We start from the raw sequence: 17,627 nt of genomic DNA, 5'->3' as shown, positions 1-17,627 counted from the left end.
AAAAAATAGCCCAGTGAGCAAGGAAATAAAGAAATAAATTACATAAGAAGTAAGGAACAATTGCAATAACTTATTTTAAGAATAGCAACAACGTTAAAATAGATCTATTATAAATAGTTGTTCCTTGCCTGAACTACAAACAGTAGAACATGGTAGCAAGGACATTTGATTGTGTTCTCGCTTCTAAAATTATCTATGCTTATTGCCACTCCCAATTGTGTTCTGGTGATGAGTTTGCCCAACATCTGTTGCCCAGTCGTGTGGATGTGCCCTTAGATTTAAACTAAAGGAAAATCCAACATGATTGTAGAAAGGTAGAATCCCCTAAAGGTATGAGGACTAAAAATTAGTCAGAGAGATAGACAAGGACTTTTCTAGTGCTGTAAATTATGTGCTTGTTAGTTGAAAATAATCTAACTGGTGAGGGACCTATGGTCGTGGTTCTATCACGCCCCAGTTTACTATACAGACACTCATAGAGTGAGCAAGCTGGGTTTATTCCTTGCATCCTTTTTTTCTCTGGTATATTTAGCAACAACTATGCCTTAGAAATGGTGCTATAGGAGCATTTCACGGAGCGACACAGGTCGAGCCCAGAAATTACTCCCTTCTTATGATAAATTTTCCCTTGAATAAGGAGAGAGCCTGTAACCAAAACTGGACTGATGAAGAAAACCTTGAGAAAACTATACACGCTGTCCAATTGATATAATTATATGGAAAGAATACACTTGGAAACTTATAACAAACCTTCAATTCCACCTTAGTTCTTGGTTTTTTGTAGATCCTAACCAAGGCCAAAGAGCAGTAGTCAGGGTTAGGTTCAGGTTGGGCTGAATTGCAAACCACCTCCTGGGAACAGACAAATCAAAGAGAAAATGGAAAGTTCCACTTCAAGAATGACTTGGGGTGTGACTTTCCATGTTGCTACACGGCTAACAAATAGATTTTTAGCTAGCACCATACAAATTTGCCTTAGTTTCTTATATGTCTTAATATGGAGGGACCATTTAGATGAAAGTACTTTATTTCTCCAGCAGAGAGATTTAGCTACCATGCTGTGGTTCCTGAGAACAAATCTAAGAACAAACAATGGTTGGGAAAGCTAAACTCTCACCATGGTGCCCAACCACAGCAGTAATCTCCTCTGTAAATAGCTTAAACTAACAGACTAGCAAGAATCTATCTGCCATCCATGGGAATGCAAGGCTACTGTGTTACCAATGTACTGGCCAAGAAGCTACAGTTGTCTAGTTTAACATGAAGCTACCTGCTGGGGATGCAAGTGCCTTCCAAGTTGAAAACATTCAAGAAAGTTTGTGTACAGCCAGACAGACCTAAATTTAAGAATACTAGCCCCAACTACACAAGCAGAACTAAGTGAGTTAAGGTTGTTTATCTTCTTTGATGTCCTCCAGGTGGAGACATGGGCATCGTCCTTCCAACCCTTCCTGAATGAAAGAAAGAATGCTAACCATCTCAATAATGTAGCAAAAAAATTGCATGTCAACAGAATCTTTGGTGTACTGGGAGACTTGTTAGTTCATGTAGAAAGAAGCAGAGCAATGGAAATCATTATAGTACTGGTTGCCCTTAAACTACAGCCAGTACCCTGAGACTGCACAGGATAACTTACCATGGAGAAATTGGGTATTCTACAGTAGCCCTGATAGTGACATCCTCATCTGTCAGAGAGATCCTTTATGAGACCAGAGAGGAATAAATACTACCCATAACATCTGCAGATAGAAAGTCATGTTACTCTAGTGGTGATATAAACTTAGACCCCTGAGGCAAGTATCTCAGGTATTTTTTATACAACATTAGCAAGTAGATAAGAAAACATCCAGAGCTAACTAATACTGTAAACCAATGAGAAAGAAAAAAAATTAGTTAGAATAATGAATAGTGAAAATGAACTGGTAGTGCTTGAAAGTGGGAAAGGACCACAGTAGCTACAACAGCCAGGAAAACCACTGGAATCATGTCTTATCCTCCAATTAAAATTTTTATACTATGATCAGCAGCAGTGACCAACCAGTAAACTGTTCCAGAGGAGCAGCATGACTTGGAATGATGGGTTGAGGCCAAATAGCCAGAATAATCGACATGTCTTAAAGCAGAAACTTTGTCAGGGCCAGAATCATTGGACCGATTGCAATCACTCCCTGAATTAGATGAGCCACAGGAGCAGCGCTGATCACTGACACTAGAAGCACGTTTACAGTGATGAGAAGACCACAAAGAGCCAGAATATCCTGAAGTGTCAATAGGCTAGCAAGAATTGAGATTGCAGATCAACTTGTCAAGGCAGAAATACTTCTAGTAATTAGGATATTACATTCCATTTCAATAAGGGTACCCATGTATGCAGGAGCATCCTGATGGAACAGAAAGTGTGTGTGTAGAGTAACTTCAGGAAAAATACCCGCTGTGGGAATGGCAGAAGCACTACAGATGGTAGCATTACCAGTATGTAAAAGTAAAGGGGTTTTTGTGTAAGATAACATATACACAGACTACCATACCAATTGTACTACCATAAATAAGGAGCAACATCTAAAAAAAATAGTGTACCATGCATCAGAAAAAGGTTTAAATTTACCATGAGTTTATGATAAATAACACCAAACAAAAAATAAAAAAAATAAATATTTTTTTCAAGAGGATTTTCCTTACTTGTATGCCATGTCTGCAGCAGCTGCTGCAGGTTTCAAATGGGCAAAGGGTAGTTCTGAAGCTAGGAGCTCCCATAAGCACAACCCAAAGGAAAATACATCAGCTTTTATCGAGTATCTTGTACACTGGAGAAAAGAAGATAATTATTTAAGAGTGAATTTTGCAAAAATTCCAGACCTTATAAAAATGCTACGTATTTAGCCTTATAGAATAATTAAATCCTTCCTCATTACATTTAAATCAGTTTTCTGCACAATTTTTTTCTAAGCCAAGAGATTTTCTGAGTGTTATCTTAGTAGAGGCTTGAGTTTCAAATCCCCACTCACATTCCCAAAAATCAAAAGTTAGCCTGTTCTCTATTGGCTTTATGTCCTAGCAATGACTTTCCTCTCATGTGATATACGTCTTGTTACGCATTTTCTTCCCGAAGAGGCCAGTTTCATCACATCTTTCTTGAGGGTACATTCGGGCACACTATTCTTTCTCATTTCTCTTCCTCTTGTTTTGTTAAGTTTTTCTAGTTTATAAAGGAAATATTTAATATTGATACTGTTCATAAAATATTCTATTTTTCCTTTTTCCTTTCCTCACTGGGCTATTTTCAATGTTGGAAGCCCTGGGCTTATAGCTTCCTGCTTTTCTAACTAGGATTGTGGCTTAGCAAGTAATAATAATAATTCAGGAATAAAACCCTGTCTCTATAAATTAAAGACTAGGTAACAAATTCAGAAGCAGCATTTTTATCAGAACATGCTGCCTCTCCATGTCTCACCCTACTATATATGCCAGTTCTATTTTTGGTCATCAAAATCCCAGTGACTGACTTTAAACAAATCTTATTATCTTCACTCATGACTCAAGTTTCGAAAAAACCAACATATAACATTTTTGCTTTCTTGCAAATTATAGCCTCCGAAACATTATTACAGTCCGACTGTTTATTATTTATCCAGATCAACAACAATCATCAACTTTCTCTTGTGTATGTGATCTGTGTTTTGATATATATTTCACCCTGTTCACAACGAATGCCTATTCAATGCTGTCTTTTTTCCCCAATCATCAAAATTAGGCTTCTCAGCATACTGTATACCATTGCAAGCTCAGGTACTCGTATACTGCTCTCATACTTTTCTATGATGTTTTTTCTGTCATTAGTGATCCAAACTAGCACCTATCATATTCCAAAAGTGTTTTTCTTATACAGTGCCTCTTTATGCCCAAAATATGTTTATAATTCCATGAAAAATTCAAATACTGAGGATGTGAGCTAAGGTAAACAGACATACAGTAAGCATAGTTGATACCCTGATTGTGTATTATTCCTCATAGGGGTTACTGCTTCCAATATGTCTTCTACAGCACACTGTGCATTGTGCTAAAGGGTCTTTTTGTGTCATCCACTGAGATAACTTCATCACCTTTATAAAGTGAATTATTTAATAAAAATAATCTAGGCAAGCCCCTACCACTAATTCTAGGAATAGGACTTTATTTCATCGTTAAATCATTTTCAAATAATAAACTGTTTTTATGCAAAATATTACCCATCTACAATGTTCATTTCCATTACTGATTAAGTTAAATGTTTCTAGTAAAATCTTAAGCCAAGTTAATATTTTTTTTCAAAATGGTCTTGTACCACAGTACTGTATCTAGAAATGTCACAATGTGAATATATTAACTCAATTTCTCATTTCAAAAACCAGCTAAAGAACTTGAAAACTTTGTAATATAAGTTAGTCATCTAACCTGTGTGAACACCTCGGGTGCCATCCATCGCAGATTACCAGGTTGCTTAGTCATATTTTCCTCAAATATATTTCTTACAAACCGCGACTCCCCAAAGTCTGCAACCCTTGCATGGCACTGAGAAAAATATTAACAAAAGTTAACATGAAGTCCCAAATAAAAACTGAAATGTTGATAAAGACAATGACTTGAAAAATCATTACAGTGAATAGTAGTACTGTATATCACTTGAATATAAGGAGTAATTTATGATATTCATGTTGAAACATATATACTGTACTCGGTAACAAACCTCATCATCCAACAAAATATTATGAGAATTCAGGTCACGATGAATGATTGGTTGAGGTAGAGTATGAAGGTACAGCATTCCATGCGCAACATCCAACGCTATGTTCAATCTTGTCAAGGTATCGATCGATCGCTTTTGCTCATGTAATGTACTGAATAAGGAACCACCAGGCACATATTCCGTAACAATAGCAAATTGCTGTTTTGAAAAATATAATTATAGTGCACATATAATATAAGCAATTATGTACAAAAACCAGTAGATTTATCACTATCCTCAAATCAAAATCAACTTAAAACTACAACAATAAAGCATCTAAATATCATTTTAGCAGAATGAAAGTACTGTATTACTTACACTTGGATCATGTAAACATGCCCCAACAAACTTCACTATGTATGGTGAATCTAGAGATCCTAAGACTGAAACTTCACGGCAAAACATTTCTACGTCGCTCTTTCCATACGACATATTTGCCCGGTATCTTTTCACAGCTACAATTTTTTCTTTGTATTTTCCCTGCAGTTAAATAGCAATTATTAAACTCATAATGAAATGGTGTTTTACATATGAAATAGCAGGTTCTAACTTGTATCTTTTTATATCATATTTCTAGGTATCTACAATTTCTCTCTTAATAATAATCATATCTACAATATTTTTGTTACCTTGATATTCTTTAGTAATCAAGTATAGTTTCTAATTTAAAAGAATCCTTCAGTATTCATGCTTTTGATGGGCATGCCTTTTTCAGTACTATAACCTCACTCGGTGAAACCCTGAATTGATGTGGTGAATAAATTACAACCAATGCCACAGTCAGGATTAGGGCTAAGAAATTACAACCAAAGAAATGAAAGTAATTCATAGTTCTCAACAATAATTGAAGAAAAAGCTCTTTTAGTCAGTTCAACTGTCAGAAGTGGAGCTAAGGAATCACTACCGCACAAAAAGTAATTCATAGTTCCAAATAATTAGAGGAGGTGCTATATTGGTCGGTTCAACTCCTAAAACAAGAGCTCAAAATAGCACAAAAACTAAGTACATTTCAAGGCTTTCATTATACTTTAATGTCAATAAAAATGATATTTTAATTATAAAATAAATTTTTGAATATACTTACCCGGTGAATATATAATAGCTGCAACTCTGCGGCTCGACAGAAAACACACTCAAAAAACTCGCGAGCGATCGCTATGAAGGTTGCGGGTGTGCCCACCAGCGCCAACTGTCGGCCAGATACCACTCTTGTATGTAAACAAAACCTTCAATTCTTCTCGTCCCGCTGCGTCTCTATTGGGGAGGAAGGGAGGGTCATTTAATTTATATATTCACCGGGTATATTCAAAAATTTATTTTATAATTAAAATATCATTTTTAAATATTTAACTTAGCCGGTGAATATATAATAGCTGATTCACACCCAAGGAGGTGGGTAGAGACCAGAGTTAATTATGTTTACAGCGTATAAGCTAAGAGTTTTTTCATTTTGACAGTTATCAATATAACAAAACCAAAATATATAGGTACCTGGTAAGGAAGTTGACTTAGACGATTACTCTGCCTTGTAAGTCTGTCTTCCTCACGGAGCCCAGCGATCCTCTTAGGATGCTGAAAGACTCCCAGGAGCTGAAGTATCAAGGGTTGCAACCCATACAACAGGACCTCATCAAACCCCTAATCTGGGCGCTCTCAAGAAATGACTTTGACCACCCGCCAAATCAACCAGGATGCGAAAGGCTTCTTAGCCTTCCGAACAACCCATAAAACAATATTAAAAACATTTCAAGAGACAGATTAAAAGGATATTGGAATTAGGGAAGTGTAGTGGTAGAACCCTCACCCACTACTGCACTCGCTGCAACAAATGGACCCAGTGTGTAGCAGTCCTCGTAAAGAGTCTGGACATCTTTTAAGTAAAATGACGCGAACACTGACTTGCTTCTCCAAAAAGTCGCGTCCATAATACTTTGCAGAGATTTATTTTGCTTGAAGGCCACGGAGGTTGCTATATCTCTAACTTCGTGCGTCTTAACCTTAAGCAAACATCGGTCTTTCTCATTCAAGTGAGAATGAGCTTCTTGTATTAAAAAAAAAAAATCTGATAAAATATGACAAAGCATTCTTTGACATAGGCAATGAAGGTTTCTTAACTGAGCACCATAATGCCTCAGATTTCCCTCGTAATGACTTAGTACGAGCTAAATCGAACTTAAGAGCTCTAACAGGACATAATACTCTTTCCAGTTCGTTGCCTACGATCTCTGATAAGCAAGGAATATCAAAAGATTTAGGCCAAGGACGAGAAGGCAGTTCATTTTTTGCCAGGAAACCAAGTTGAAGTGAACAAGTGGCTTTTTTCTGTAGAAAAGCCGATGTTCTTACTGAAGGCATGAAGTTCATTGACCCTTTTAGCCGAAGCCAAGCACACTAGGAAAAGTGTCTTGAGGGTGAGATCCTTCAGGGAGGCTGAATGTAATGGCTCAAACCTGTCTGACATGAGGAACCTTAGGACCACGTCTAAGTTCCATCCAGGAGTTGCCAAACGACGTTCCTTAGAGGTCTCGAAAGACTTAAGGAGATCTTGGAGATCTTTATTGTTGGAAAGATCTAAGCCTCTATGTCGAAAGACAGAAGCCAACATGCTCCTGTAGCCCTTAATCGTGGGAGCTGAAAGGGAGTGAACCTTTCTCAGATGTAAAAGAAAATCTGCGATTTGGGCCACAGAGGTACTGGACGAGGACACAGATGCTGACTTGCACCAGTCTCGAAAGACTTCCCACTTCGACTGGTATACTCTAATGGTAGAAGCTCTCCTAGCTCTTGCAATCGCACTGGCTGCCTCCTTCGAAAAGCCTCTAGCTCTTGAGAGTCTTTCGATAGTCTGAAGGAAGTCAGACGAAGAGCGGGGAGGCTTTGATGGACATTCTTTACGTGGGGCTGACGTAACAGATCTACCGTTAGAGGAAGACTTCTTGGAAAGTCTACCAGCCATTGAAGTACCTCGGTGAACCACTCTCTCGCGGGCCAGAGGGTAGCAACCAACGTCAACCTTGTCCCTTCGTGAGAGGCGAACTTCTGCAGTACCTTGTTGACTATCTTGAATGGTGGGAATGCATATAAGTCCAGAAAAGACCAATCCAGTAGAAACACGTCTATGTAGATTGCTTCTGTATCTAGGACTGGAGAGCAATAGATTGGTAACCTTTTGGTCAACGAGGAGGCAAAGAGGTCTATGGTGGGTTGACCCCAAGTAGCCCAAAGACTCTTGCCCACGTCATTGTGGAGGGTCCATTCCGTGGGTATCACCTGACCCCTCCGACTGAGACAGTCTGCCAAGACGTTCAAGTCCCCCTGGATGAATCTCGTCAACAGGGAGATGCCTCGAATTCTTGACCATAAGAGAAGGTCCGTTGCGATCTCGAGCAGCGTGAAGGAGTGTGTGCCTCCTTGCTTGGAGATGTACGCCAAAGTTGTGGTGTTGTCTGAGTTGCCTCTACCACTAAGTTTCGAAGAAGCCTTCTAATATCATCAAGGCCAAGTGGACTGCTAATAGCTCCTTGCCGTTGATGTGCATGCTCTTCTGACTTGAGGTCCACAGACCCGAGCATTCCCGACCGTCCAGGGTCGCACCCCAACCCTAATCTGACGCGTCTGAGGACAACACGTGGTTTGGGTTCTTGACTGCTAGGGATAGTCCCTCTCTCAGACTGATATTGCTGTCCCACCATTTCAGGCATGCCTTTACTGGTTCGGAGACTGGGAATGATACCGTCTCTAATGTCTTGTCCTAGTTCCAGTGAAAGGCTAGATGGAACCGGAGAGGCAGAAGGTGTAGTCTCCCTTGTGAGACAAACTGCTCCAGGGATGAGAGAGTCCCTACGAGACTGTTCCAACTCCTGACTGAATAAACGTTTCGTTTCAGCATTAGTTGGACTTCGAGCAGGGCTTGACTGCGAATCTCCATCCCCAAATATAGAATAATCTGGGATGGGATCAGTTGGGACTTTTAGGTTGACCAAAAGTCCCAACTCCCTGGCCAGACTCAACGTCCAATGTAGATCCTGCAGACAGTGAAGACTGGACGATGCTCTGAGAAGCCAGTCGTCCAAGTACAGGGAGGCTCGGATCCCCGATAGATGGAGGGATTTTGCCACATTCCTCATGAGCCTCGTAAACACGAGAGGCGCAGGACTGAGGCCAAAGCACAGGGCTCGAAACTGGTACCCCACATTCCTGTAAACAAACCTCAGAAACGGTTGGGAATCCGGGTGTATAGGAATGTGGAAGTATGCCTCCTGAAGGTCGAGAGAGACCATCCAGTCGCCTTCCATAAATGCTGTCAAGACAGCCTGGTAGACTTCATCGTGAAGTTTGTCTTGACAATGAACACATTGAGCGCACTTGCCTCTTACGTACTCCTGCAGTGAACATGGCTGCCAAATCATGGAGCCATCCCTGAGGGACTTGTTCCTGCAGAGAACGTGGCTGTCAGATCATGGAGCCATCCCTGAAAGCCTTGTTTATGCATGACATAATTGTACAGCAAAACTTCAAAGGCTCGAAAACAGCTGTGAAGTCGACCTGTAAAATCTTGGAGCGTCTCATGGCCAGGCGCCAGGGAGAGTCTATGAGGTTTGAGAAGTCTATCTGGGCAGAGGCAGGAACTCCCAAGCCGAGAACTTCTCTCATGTCATATCAGACTCTCGCTCTATAAGCCAGTTTAAAAGAAGGGAAAGCAAAGGCTGTCTCCCCCAAACTCCTCCTGGTGATAAACCAGTCGCCTAGCAAACGTAAAGCTCTCTTAGAAGAGCGAGAGAGCACTAGCTTATAAAACAACGGCTTCGAAGTAGCTAGGCCTAGTGTAAGCTCTGACGTTTAGGCGAACGAGGAGCAGCAGTTACAAAAAGATCCGGACAAAGATCCTTAAAAATCAGCATGATTTATTTAAAGTCCATAGAGGGCTAAGCAGCTTTAGGCTCCTCTCCGTCTGACAGAGTCCTCAAGGGAATATCAGTAGGAGGGGGAACAGCAACTTCCTCATCTGAAGGAACCTTGTCCGATAATAGCTGAGTCTTAAGCAAGGGAGAGACCTACCGTGGTGGCAATGCTTTACAAGCAGAGTCCACACGCACTGGTGCATTAGTAGCGGACCAGGACGCAACGTCATGTAACTGCTTGACAGTCTGTGAACTGTCAACAACAACAGGTGCGTGAGACCAGGACGCAACGTCATGTAACTGCTTGACAGTCTGTGAACTGTCAACAACAACAGGTGCGTGAGGACGCACAGCGTCCACTCGAGACTGCTTTGACCGCCTAGACTGAGCAGTCAAAACAACTCTAGAATGCGGAGGTTGACGCTCAGCGTCAAAACAAGTCAACTCCGATTGTTAGCGAACGTCCTGAACGTCAACAGGAGCATCAGCAAGTGGCGTAACGTCCAAATGTGGCTGAAAATCCACACGAGACCGCATCGAGTGTGGTTCTAAACAACCTGACTGACGTGACTTGGCTACGCCAACGTCAACAGGACGCACAAAGGAACGTTAGGGTGGCTGAAAGCCAGGATCTCGGGAATGGTTGCGGTAAGAGACGAGGGAACGTCTGTGACCGCAAAACCTTGCCTACAAAAAGACTCTCGGAGTCAGTGTTACGCTTTTGTTAGGCGGCGAGCAGTCTTCCGATGACTGCATAGGGTCAGAGCTGTCCTAATGGTTAAAACCAGGACGCTGGACCTGTCCTGAAAGGACCGACTTTCGCTTAAAGGGCCTCGAAACCTTGTTCCACGGTTTCTTATGCGAAAAGCCTTCGGATGACGAGGAGAAAATCGTCTCTCTCGCCTTATGGTAGGGGTGATCTTGGTAAGATACACCCGATACCATAGAGGGAACGTCTGTTCGCTGATCAAGGCCTCTCGAACCCATAAGTCGTACGACATTACTTCTCCCCTGGGCTTGGGAGCTTGCAAGAGGTCCCGGACTAGGCGAACGACAGGCAAGAACAGACGAACCCTCGATCGCAACACTGATAACACTTTGCGCAATATCACTTTATCACTACGATTTTCTGTTTTGCACTTATTTCACTGAAATCGAATTTTTTAACAATTCACATTAGGTATGAATAAAACTGATTTCTACCTGAAGCACGCAATTCTACCCTCATCAAAAGATAGTAATTGCGAAATCAGTCGTATAATGCAAGCACATTAATACCAGCAAAAAACAGTAAACATATTTTAAGATAAAAAAATCAGTGGCTGGGGAAGAGACTAAACACTAGTTCATTCAAAACTACGTTTTCAATCTCTCACCGTACATTGCCTTGGGACGAGAATAAAAAACTAAAAACGTTTTATCCTTTCTCCCCGTACAGAGACTAGGGACGAGAGTAACTCGAGAACAACGTTACCCGCTTGGGACGAGATAAAGATCGGAACGTTTTCTCTCCTCTCTCTCCCTCCGTCTCTATCTCTCTCTCTCTCTCTCTCTCTTGATTTCGCACCTAAGAGAAGAGCCCAGGTTATTTGACCAAAGGAAATTAAAAAGTTCCTTTAAAATAGAATTTAAAACATTTAAGCTTTGAAAGAAGAATGAACAAAACGTCAGAATCGATTTACTCTTTCTGCAAAGTGAAACCGTGATACTCTCTCTATCGTAACGATAGAGCGCAAACTGCGTAGCATAAATAAACTAAACGTTAGTTCATCTTTGAAACAGTACGAAGACTATTCAAAGAAAATCTTTCATAAAATATCTATTAAAAAATATTCATTTAATAAGTTTTAAATCATTAGCTCTTTAAAAGCTATTTACGATTGAAAGGGCTCAACGTTGTTTAACTTCGGTTTCCAAGTTAGGACCGCCTACTCTCAGGAAAGGTCGCATATAAACAAATCATTAAAATTTATTTTGATGTTTATTATAAAAGGAAAGCTAATCGAAGAGGCCTAATAAAGGCGGTTGAGATATAAAATATATAGAGGAAAATCTATAATTAATTTATAACGTGATAAGATAATTGCCTAAACACACTTCCGTACTGAGGGAAGGGTCGGCCATTTAAAAGTCAAGGAAAGTCCAAAAAACAATCCAAAGTCATCAAAAAATTAAATCTATCCAAAAACGAGTTCAAGATTTAAGTTGAAGATAAAACACCTGTACTGCGAAAGCTCAAACCAAAATGAAGTACTTCACCAAATATGTTAAGAAAACTCCAGGTTCTACAGCGAGTATGAATACGTCTTGTCGTCAACGTCGACAGAGAAGAATTGAAGGTTTTGTTTACATACAAGAGTGGTATCTGGTCGACAGTTGGCGCTGGTGGGCACACCCGCAACCTTCATAGCGATCGCTCGCGAGTTTTTTGAGTGTGTTTTCTGTCGAGCCGCAGAGTTGCAGCTATTATATATTCACCGGCTAAGTTAAATATTTAAAAATGTGATTTACTAAATGCAGACCCTCATCATTTCCAGTCACAAATATTGTATGTAAAATGATGACAAAGAAAATTAATATTGTCTCAAAATAACCAAATTACTTAATTTTACTATATTTTAACATCTTATACGGGGAAAATGTGTAAGAAATAAAACTTGAATTATTATTGTCAACAAAATCATTTGAAAAGAAAATTTCAATTACGGAAGTAGTGTAACTAATAAAAGAAAATGCACTCGTAAATATTTCAAATGAAAATTTGTGTAAATATTTTTAGAAAACTTACTTTATAAACTTTTCCAAAGGATCCCGAGTCAATATTTTCTAGATTTTCAATATCAGATAGACTGAGGTGAAGGTCAGGAGGTAGAACAGACCGAAGATATAAAACATCAATTTTTTCTGGTGTATAAAAACAAAAACAAAAACTTTAGTACAAATGATAAACTAAAACATAAATCTTGTCATAACTGACATGCAATATCATATGACTAAAATGTTACAATCAATAGGGAATATTTTAAGAAATTTAGGTACAACTTAAAAAGAAGTTCAAACGGAAAAACACCCATACACGATTACCCTAAGTGAATTACCCGTTGTTTTCTTTAAATGTTTGCTAAAGACAGTATTTTAAGTTTCCTTTGAGCTTATTCACTTGAATTTTCATTAGATAAGGAAACTTTCTTGTTCAATACCTTGCATCATTGTCTTAAGTTTTCCAATTGGGGATGGAATTGGGAAATATGATGTATCCAAACCAGACAGGTAATCAGCTCTCGCATAATCTTCATGTAACCCTGGGCGTCGATAATGTTTTAATACGTTGGCAATATCATCATGCCCTCGTTCATATGCCCACATCAGGGGTGTTTGCTCATCCTAGAAATTCAGTAATGATTTACAATACTAGATTTAAGTTGTACTAATACAGTAATACAATATTGCACATTAAAAAAGTATTCAAATTAATTACACATTGGAAACAAAATTACTGTGATAAAATATTTTTCTGTACTTTCAAGGCCTAAATGAAAATAAAAACGGAGGAATCGAATTATAAGAATGGAAACAGTGGAATGATAAAGGGAATAATTTGAAAATCTCATGAATGAAGAAGACTACCATGAACTGGAGGATGTTCGGTAACTAAGAGAATATAACAGCTAGAGAGGTTGAAAAGTCCCTTGGGATAATAAATAATGAAAAAGATGCATAACAACTCTGAACAGAAAGTGACATGAAAGTACTGGGTGAGATTGTCCTCTACAAGCTCCTTAGAATATATAAAAACCTGATAACTGACCAGTAGAGTGAGTAATAAGTCTTATAATACTGGTATACAAAGACATCATTATTACCATGCAATCTTGATTGACTACCGACTCCAAATTAAAAGTACAAGGTGAAATGCAGAAATTAGCGAGTCTTTTATTGTTTATATTAGTCAAGGAGGAAACAATAAAGGAGTGGATCCTATGAGCTGCTATATACAAATCCCCTGGTATTAACAGCAGAATCTGAGTGGGAAGTCTTACCAATGTTTAGAAAATTGAAATGAAATGGAAAGATGATTGAAAATCAGAGTAAGTGAAAGGAAGCAAAGAAATATGTCCAGACAGGAGAGTGGCCATGTGGATACTCCAGGAGACAAGTGAGGATAAAGGTAAGACTCAACTATGTATTATACTCGACAGATCGTTTCAGAGAAGATGCTTAAAATTCTAAGATGTAAATGGAATAAAGGATTTTCAGGCCCAAAATGTAAAGGACTTGATGATGAGAGAGAGGAACACCAAATTATACAGGATGAACATGCTTTGGAGACGAACAATTCTCTTACCTTGCCAATGTTAGTTTGTGAGGTCAGTATTATTGGGAGGCAAGTAATAACAGAGTAGGAACAGTCTGGATAAATTGAAAAGGGATTGTTACTGCTGGTAAAAAAACAGTAAGCAAAGCAAAATTCATGATGCAGGTATAAGACCTATATTTCTCTATGCGCAATAGTAACAAAAAGAAAGTGGATAATTTGAAATAATGTATCATACAACCATGATTCCTGGCTGGAGTGTATGATCATATTACAAATGATAAAATTTCCAAGAGAAGTGGTGTCCAGAGGCTAAAAAAACACTGAGATGGTGAGGATAAACAAGAATTCTGTCAGAAAAATAACATAATGAAACAGCAGGACAAACATAACCTGGAAAGATTAAAAAAAAAACATGCAAATAGGGAAACTAAATCAGAGGAAAATGCAGACAGAAAATGAAAAGGAGGAAAGTGAAGAGATGTTACTACAAGTTTAATTAAGTAAAAGATTATTTAAATTATAAATCATAGAAAATGATTACCAAGGAAAAATGAAATAAATCTTTGATGTTAATCTAAAATCAGTTTTACCCAATCCTCCTAATTTTTCATCAATACCCACATTCTTAATTATATTGTAATTGACAAATAGCTTGCTAGCTAACATTACCCTTTTGTCAGAGTTATTATTTCTATCATGTGCTGTAATGTTTGTATCTGCTCCATGACTCAAGAGGAGTTGCACAAGACGAGAATTTCCATGGTAGCATGCAGAATGAAGCGGTGTATGACCATCAGGACTCTATGAAATAAACAAAAAAAATTATTAGCCTGAAAATTACATCCTTAGATTAAAACATAATCAAACCTTAAACTTTAACTAATTAAAAAAATATATATATTTTCATTAGGAAGTGCTGGGTTAAGTTGAGTGACTTAATGGGGTAGAACAAGAAAAATCCCCATTCTTGTGTCTGCACTGCATTCTTGTGATTGCATTGGAAGCAAACAAAATATATGAAAGTAGCTATGGAATTGTGTCACACACATGAAGTGCTGGGTTAAGTTGAGAATATCTAATCACAATTCTGGAAGTAAGATACTTTTCTAAATGTAGTAAGAAACAACACTAATGTATTAAGAGAAGCAAAATCCATTAAAATTCTGTTTTGAGTATCATACTAGGAAAGAAGAATTTTAGAAGGGTTCATACTAAGGTGGACTTCACATAGCTAACTAGGAATCCATTGGCAACTGCTAGATGGTTCTTTAAGGGAATTTAGTTTCAAAACGATGAAAAAATGTATGGTTAGAAAAGGACGAGATTTCTTAATCTCAATGGTCAAAATGGTTTGGGGGTGCCTTATAACTCTTAATAAAAATTACTTAAAAAAATTTCTGCGTTAACAAAATGAAAAGAAGTCTGCGGAATGGAGGAAACAAAAGTTTGCTAGCAGGAAGACAGGCTTCAAGAGGAATGACACCAAACACATCATGGCATTTAACATGAAACATTAATTTTGAAAGATAACAGTCACTTGTAGTTTCCACATAGCTTAATGATTGCCTCAGCTGCTTCTGCTTATTTAAAACTAGCATGACTAGTTTCTGACGCCTATCTATCATGAGAGGCTTCTTGGATTATGCATTAGGAGTAAAAGAAGGCTATAAAGAACACACTGATGCCAAAGATTAGTTATTTCCTTGCAGTTAGATACATGTTTTTGGGGGCAATAATCTTCATTTGTTGCAAACAAGTTTACTAGCAGTGTGCTTCAAAGACATACTCTAATGTTCATATTCCTACATAAAGTACACAAAATGTTATTTTCCTTAGTAAAATAAATTTTTGAATATACTTACCCGATGATCATGTAGCTGTCAACTCTGTTGCCCGACAGAAATCTAAGGTCGGGATACGAAAGCGATCGCTATACAGGTGGGGGTGTACACAACAGCGCCATCTGTGAGCAGGTACTCAAGTACTTCTTGTCAACAAGAACTCAATTTTCTCCTCGGTCCACTGGTTCTCTATGGGGAGGAAGGGAGGGTCCTTAAATTCATGATCATCGGGTAAGTATATTCAAAAATTTATTTTACTAAGGAAAATAACATTTTTCAATATTAATCTTACCCGATGATCATGTAGCTGATTCACACCCAGGGTGGTGGGTGGAGACCAGCATACATGTTAACATTAGAAGCTAAGTATCCTGTATCTCATTTTAGCAGTTATTCAAAATAACAAACATAAAATAAATAAGTACCTGGTAAGGAAGTCGACTTGAACCATTACTCTGCCTTTTTAAGTACGTCTTCCTTACTGAGCCTAGCGATCCTCTTAGGATGCTGAGCGACTCCTAGGTGCTGAAGTATGAAGGGTTGCAACCCATACTAAAGGACCTCATCACAACCTCTAATCTAGGCGCTTCTCAAGAAAGAATTTGACCACCCGCCAAATCAACCAGGATGCGGAAGGCTTCTTAGCCTTCCGGACAACCCAAAAATATTTCAAGAGAAAGATTAAAAAGGTTCTGGAATTAGGGAATTGTAGTGGTGGAGCCCCCACCACTACTGCACTCGTTGCTACGAATGGTCCCAGAGTGTAGCAGTTCTCGTAAAGAGACTGGACATTCTTAAGATAAAAGACGCGAACACTGATTAGCTTTTCCAAAAGGTTGCGTCGAATATATTTTGCAGAGATCTATTTTGTTTAAAGGTCACGGAAGTTGTGACAGCTCTAACTTCGTGTGTCCTTACCTTCAGCCAAGCTTGGTCTTCCTCATTCAGAAGGGAATGAGCTTCTCGTATTAACAGTCTGAAAATAATAGGATAAAGAATTCTCTGACATAGGCAAAGATGAATTCTTAACTGAACACCATAAAGCTTCAGACGGGCCTCGTAAAGGTTTTTAAAATAGAACTTAAGAGCTCTTACAGGACATAATACTCTTTCTAGTTCATTTCCAACCATACGATAAGTTTGGAATATCGAACGATATTGGTCAAGGCCGAGAAGGCAGCTCGTGTTTGGCTAGAAAACCAAGATGTAGAACATGTAGCCGTTTCGGATAAAATCCGATGTTCTTGCTGAAGGCATGAATCTCACTGACTCTTTTAGCTGTGGTTAAGCATATCAGGAAAAGAGTCTTAAAGGTGAGATCTTTCAGGGAGGCTGATTGAAGTGGTTCGAACCTGTCTAACATAAGGAATCTTAGAACTACGTCTAAATTCCAACCAGGTGTAACCAAACGACGCTCCTTCGTGGTCTCAAAAGACTTAAGGAGGTCCTGTAGATCTTTATTGTTGGAAAGATCTAAGCCTCTGTGACGGAAGACTGATGCCAACATGATTCTGTAACCCTTGAAAGTGGGAGCTGAAAGAGATCGCTCTTTCCTCAGATAAGAGGAAGTCAGCTATTTGAGTTACAGAGGTACTGGTCGAGGATACGGATACTGACTTGCACCAGTTCCGGAAGATTTCCCACTTCGATTGGTAGACTCTAAGGGTGGATGTTCTCCTTGCTCTAACAATCGCTCTGGTTGCCTCCTTCGAAAAACCTCTAGTTCTCGAGAGTCTTTCGATACTCTGAAGGCAGTGAGACGAAGAGCGTGGAGGCCTTGGAGTACCTTCTTACGCGTGGCAGAC

The 17,627-nt window shown here is 39.0% G+C and overlaps 1 protein-coding gene across 3 annotated transcripts in view; it reads right to left on the bottom strand.

Annotated features, from left to right (window-relative positions):
- The window catches only part of LOC137640269 (serine/threonine-protein kinase TNNI3K-like), a 152,800-nt gene that overhangs the window by 12,474 nt on the left and 122,699 nt on the right, over positions 1–17,627 (bottom strand). For all 3 annotated transcript variants that reach the window (XM_068372865.1, XM_068372866.1, XM_068372867.1), the window contains 7 exons: positions 14,651–14,782; positions 12,864–13,047; positions 12,452–12,567; positions 5,081–5,242; positions 4,724–4,921; positions 4,432–4,548; positions 2,680–2,804 (listed from right to left, as the gene is read on the bottom strand). In XM_068372865.1, the coding sequence (XP_068228966.1) occupies positions 2,680–2,804; positions 4,432–4,548; positions 4,724–4,921; positions 5,081–5,242; positions 12,452–12,567; positions 12,864–13,047; positions 14,651–14,782 (1,034 nt within the window). The remainder of the gene's footprint in view (positions 1–2,679; positions 2,805–4,431; positions 4,549–4,723; positions 4,922–5,080; positions 5,243–12,451; positions 12,568–12,863; positions 13,048–14,650; positions 14,783–17,627) is intronic.

Source organism: Palaemon carinicauda, chromosome 4, assembly GCF_036898095.1.
Source record: "Palaemon carinicauda isolate YSFRI2023 chromosome 4, ASM3689809v2, whole genome shotgun sequence".
NCBI lineage: Eukaryota > Metazoa > Arthropoda > Malacostraca > Decapoda > Palaemonidae > Palaemon > Palaemon carinicauda.
Note: the sequence above shows the minus strand (reverse complement) of the source record. Positions and strands in the feature narration are given on the sequence as shown.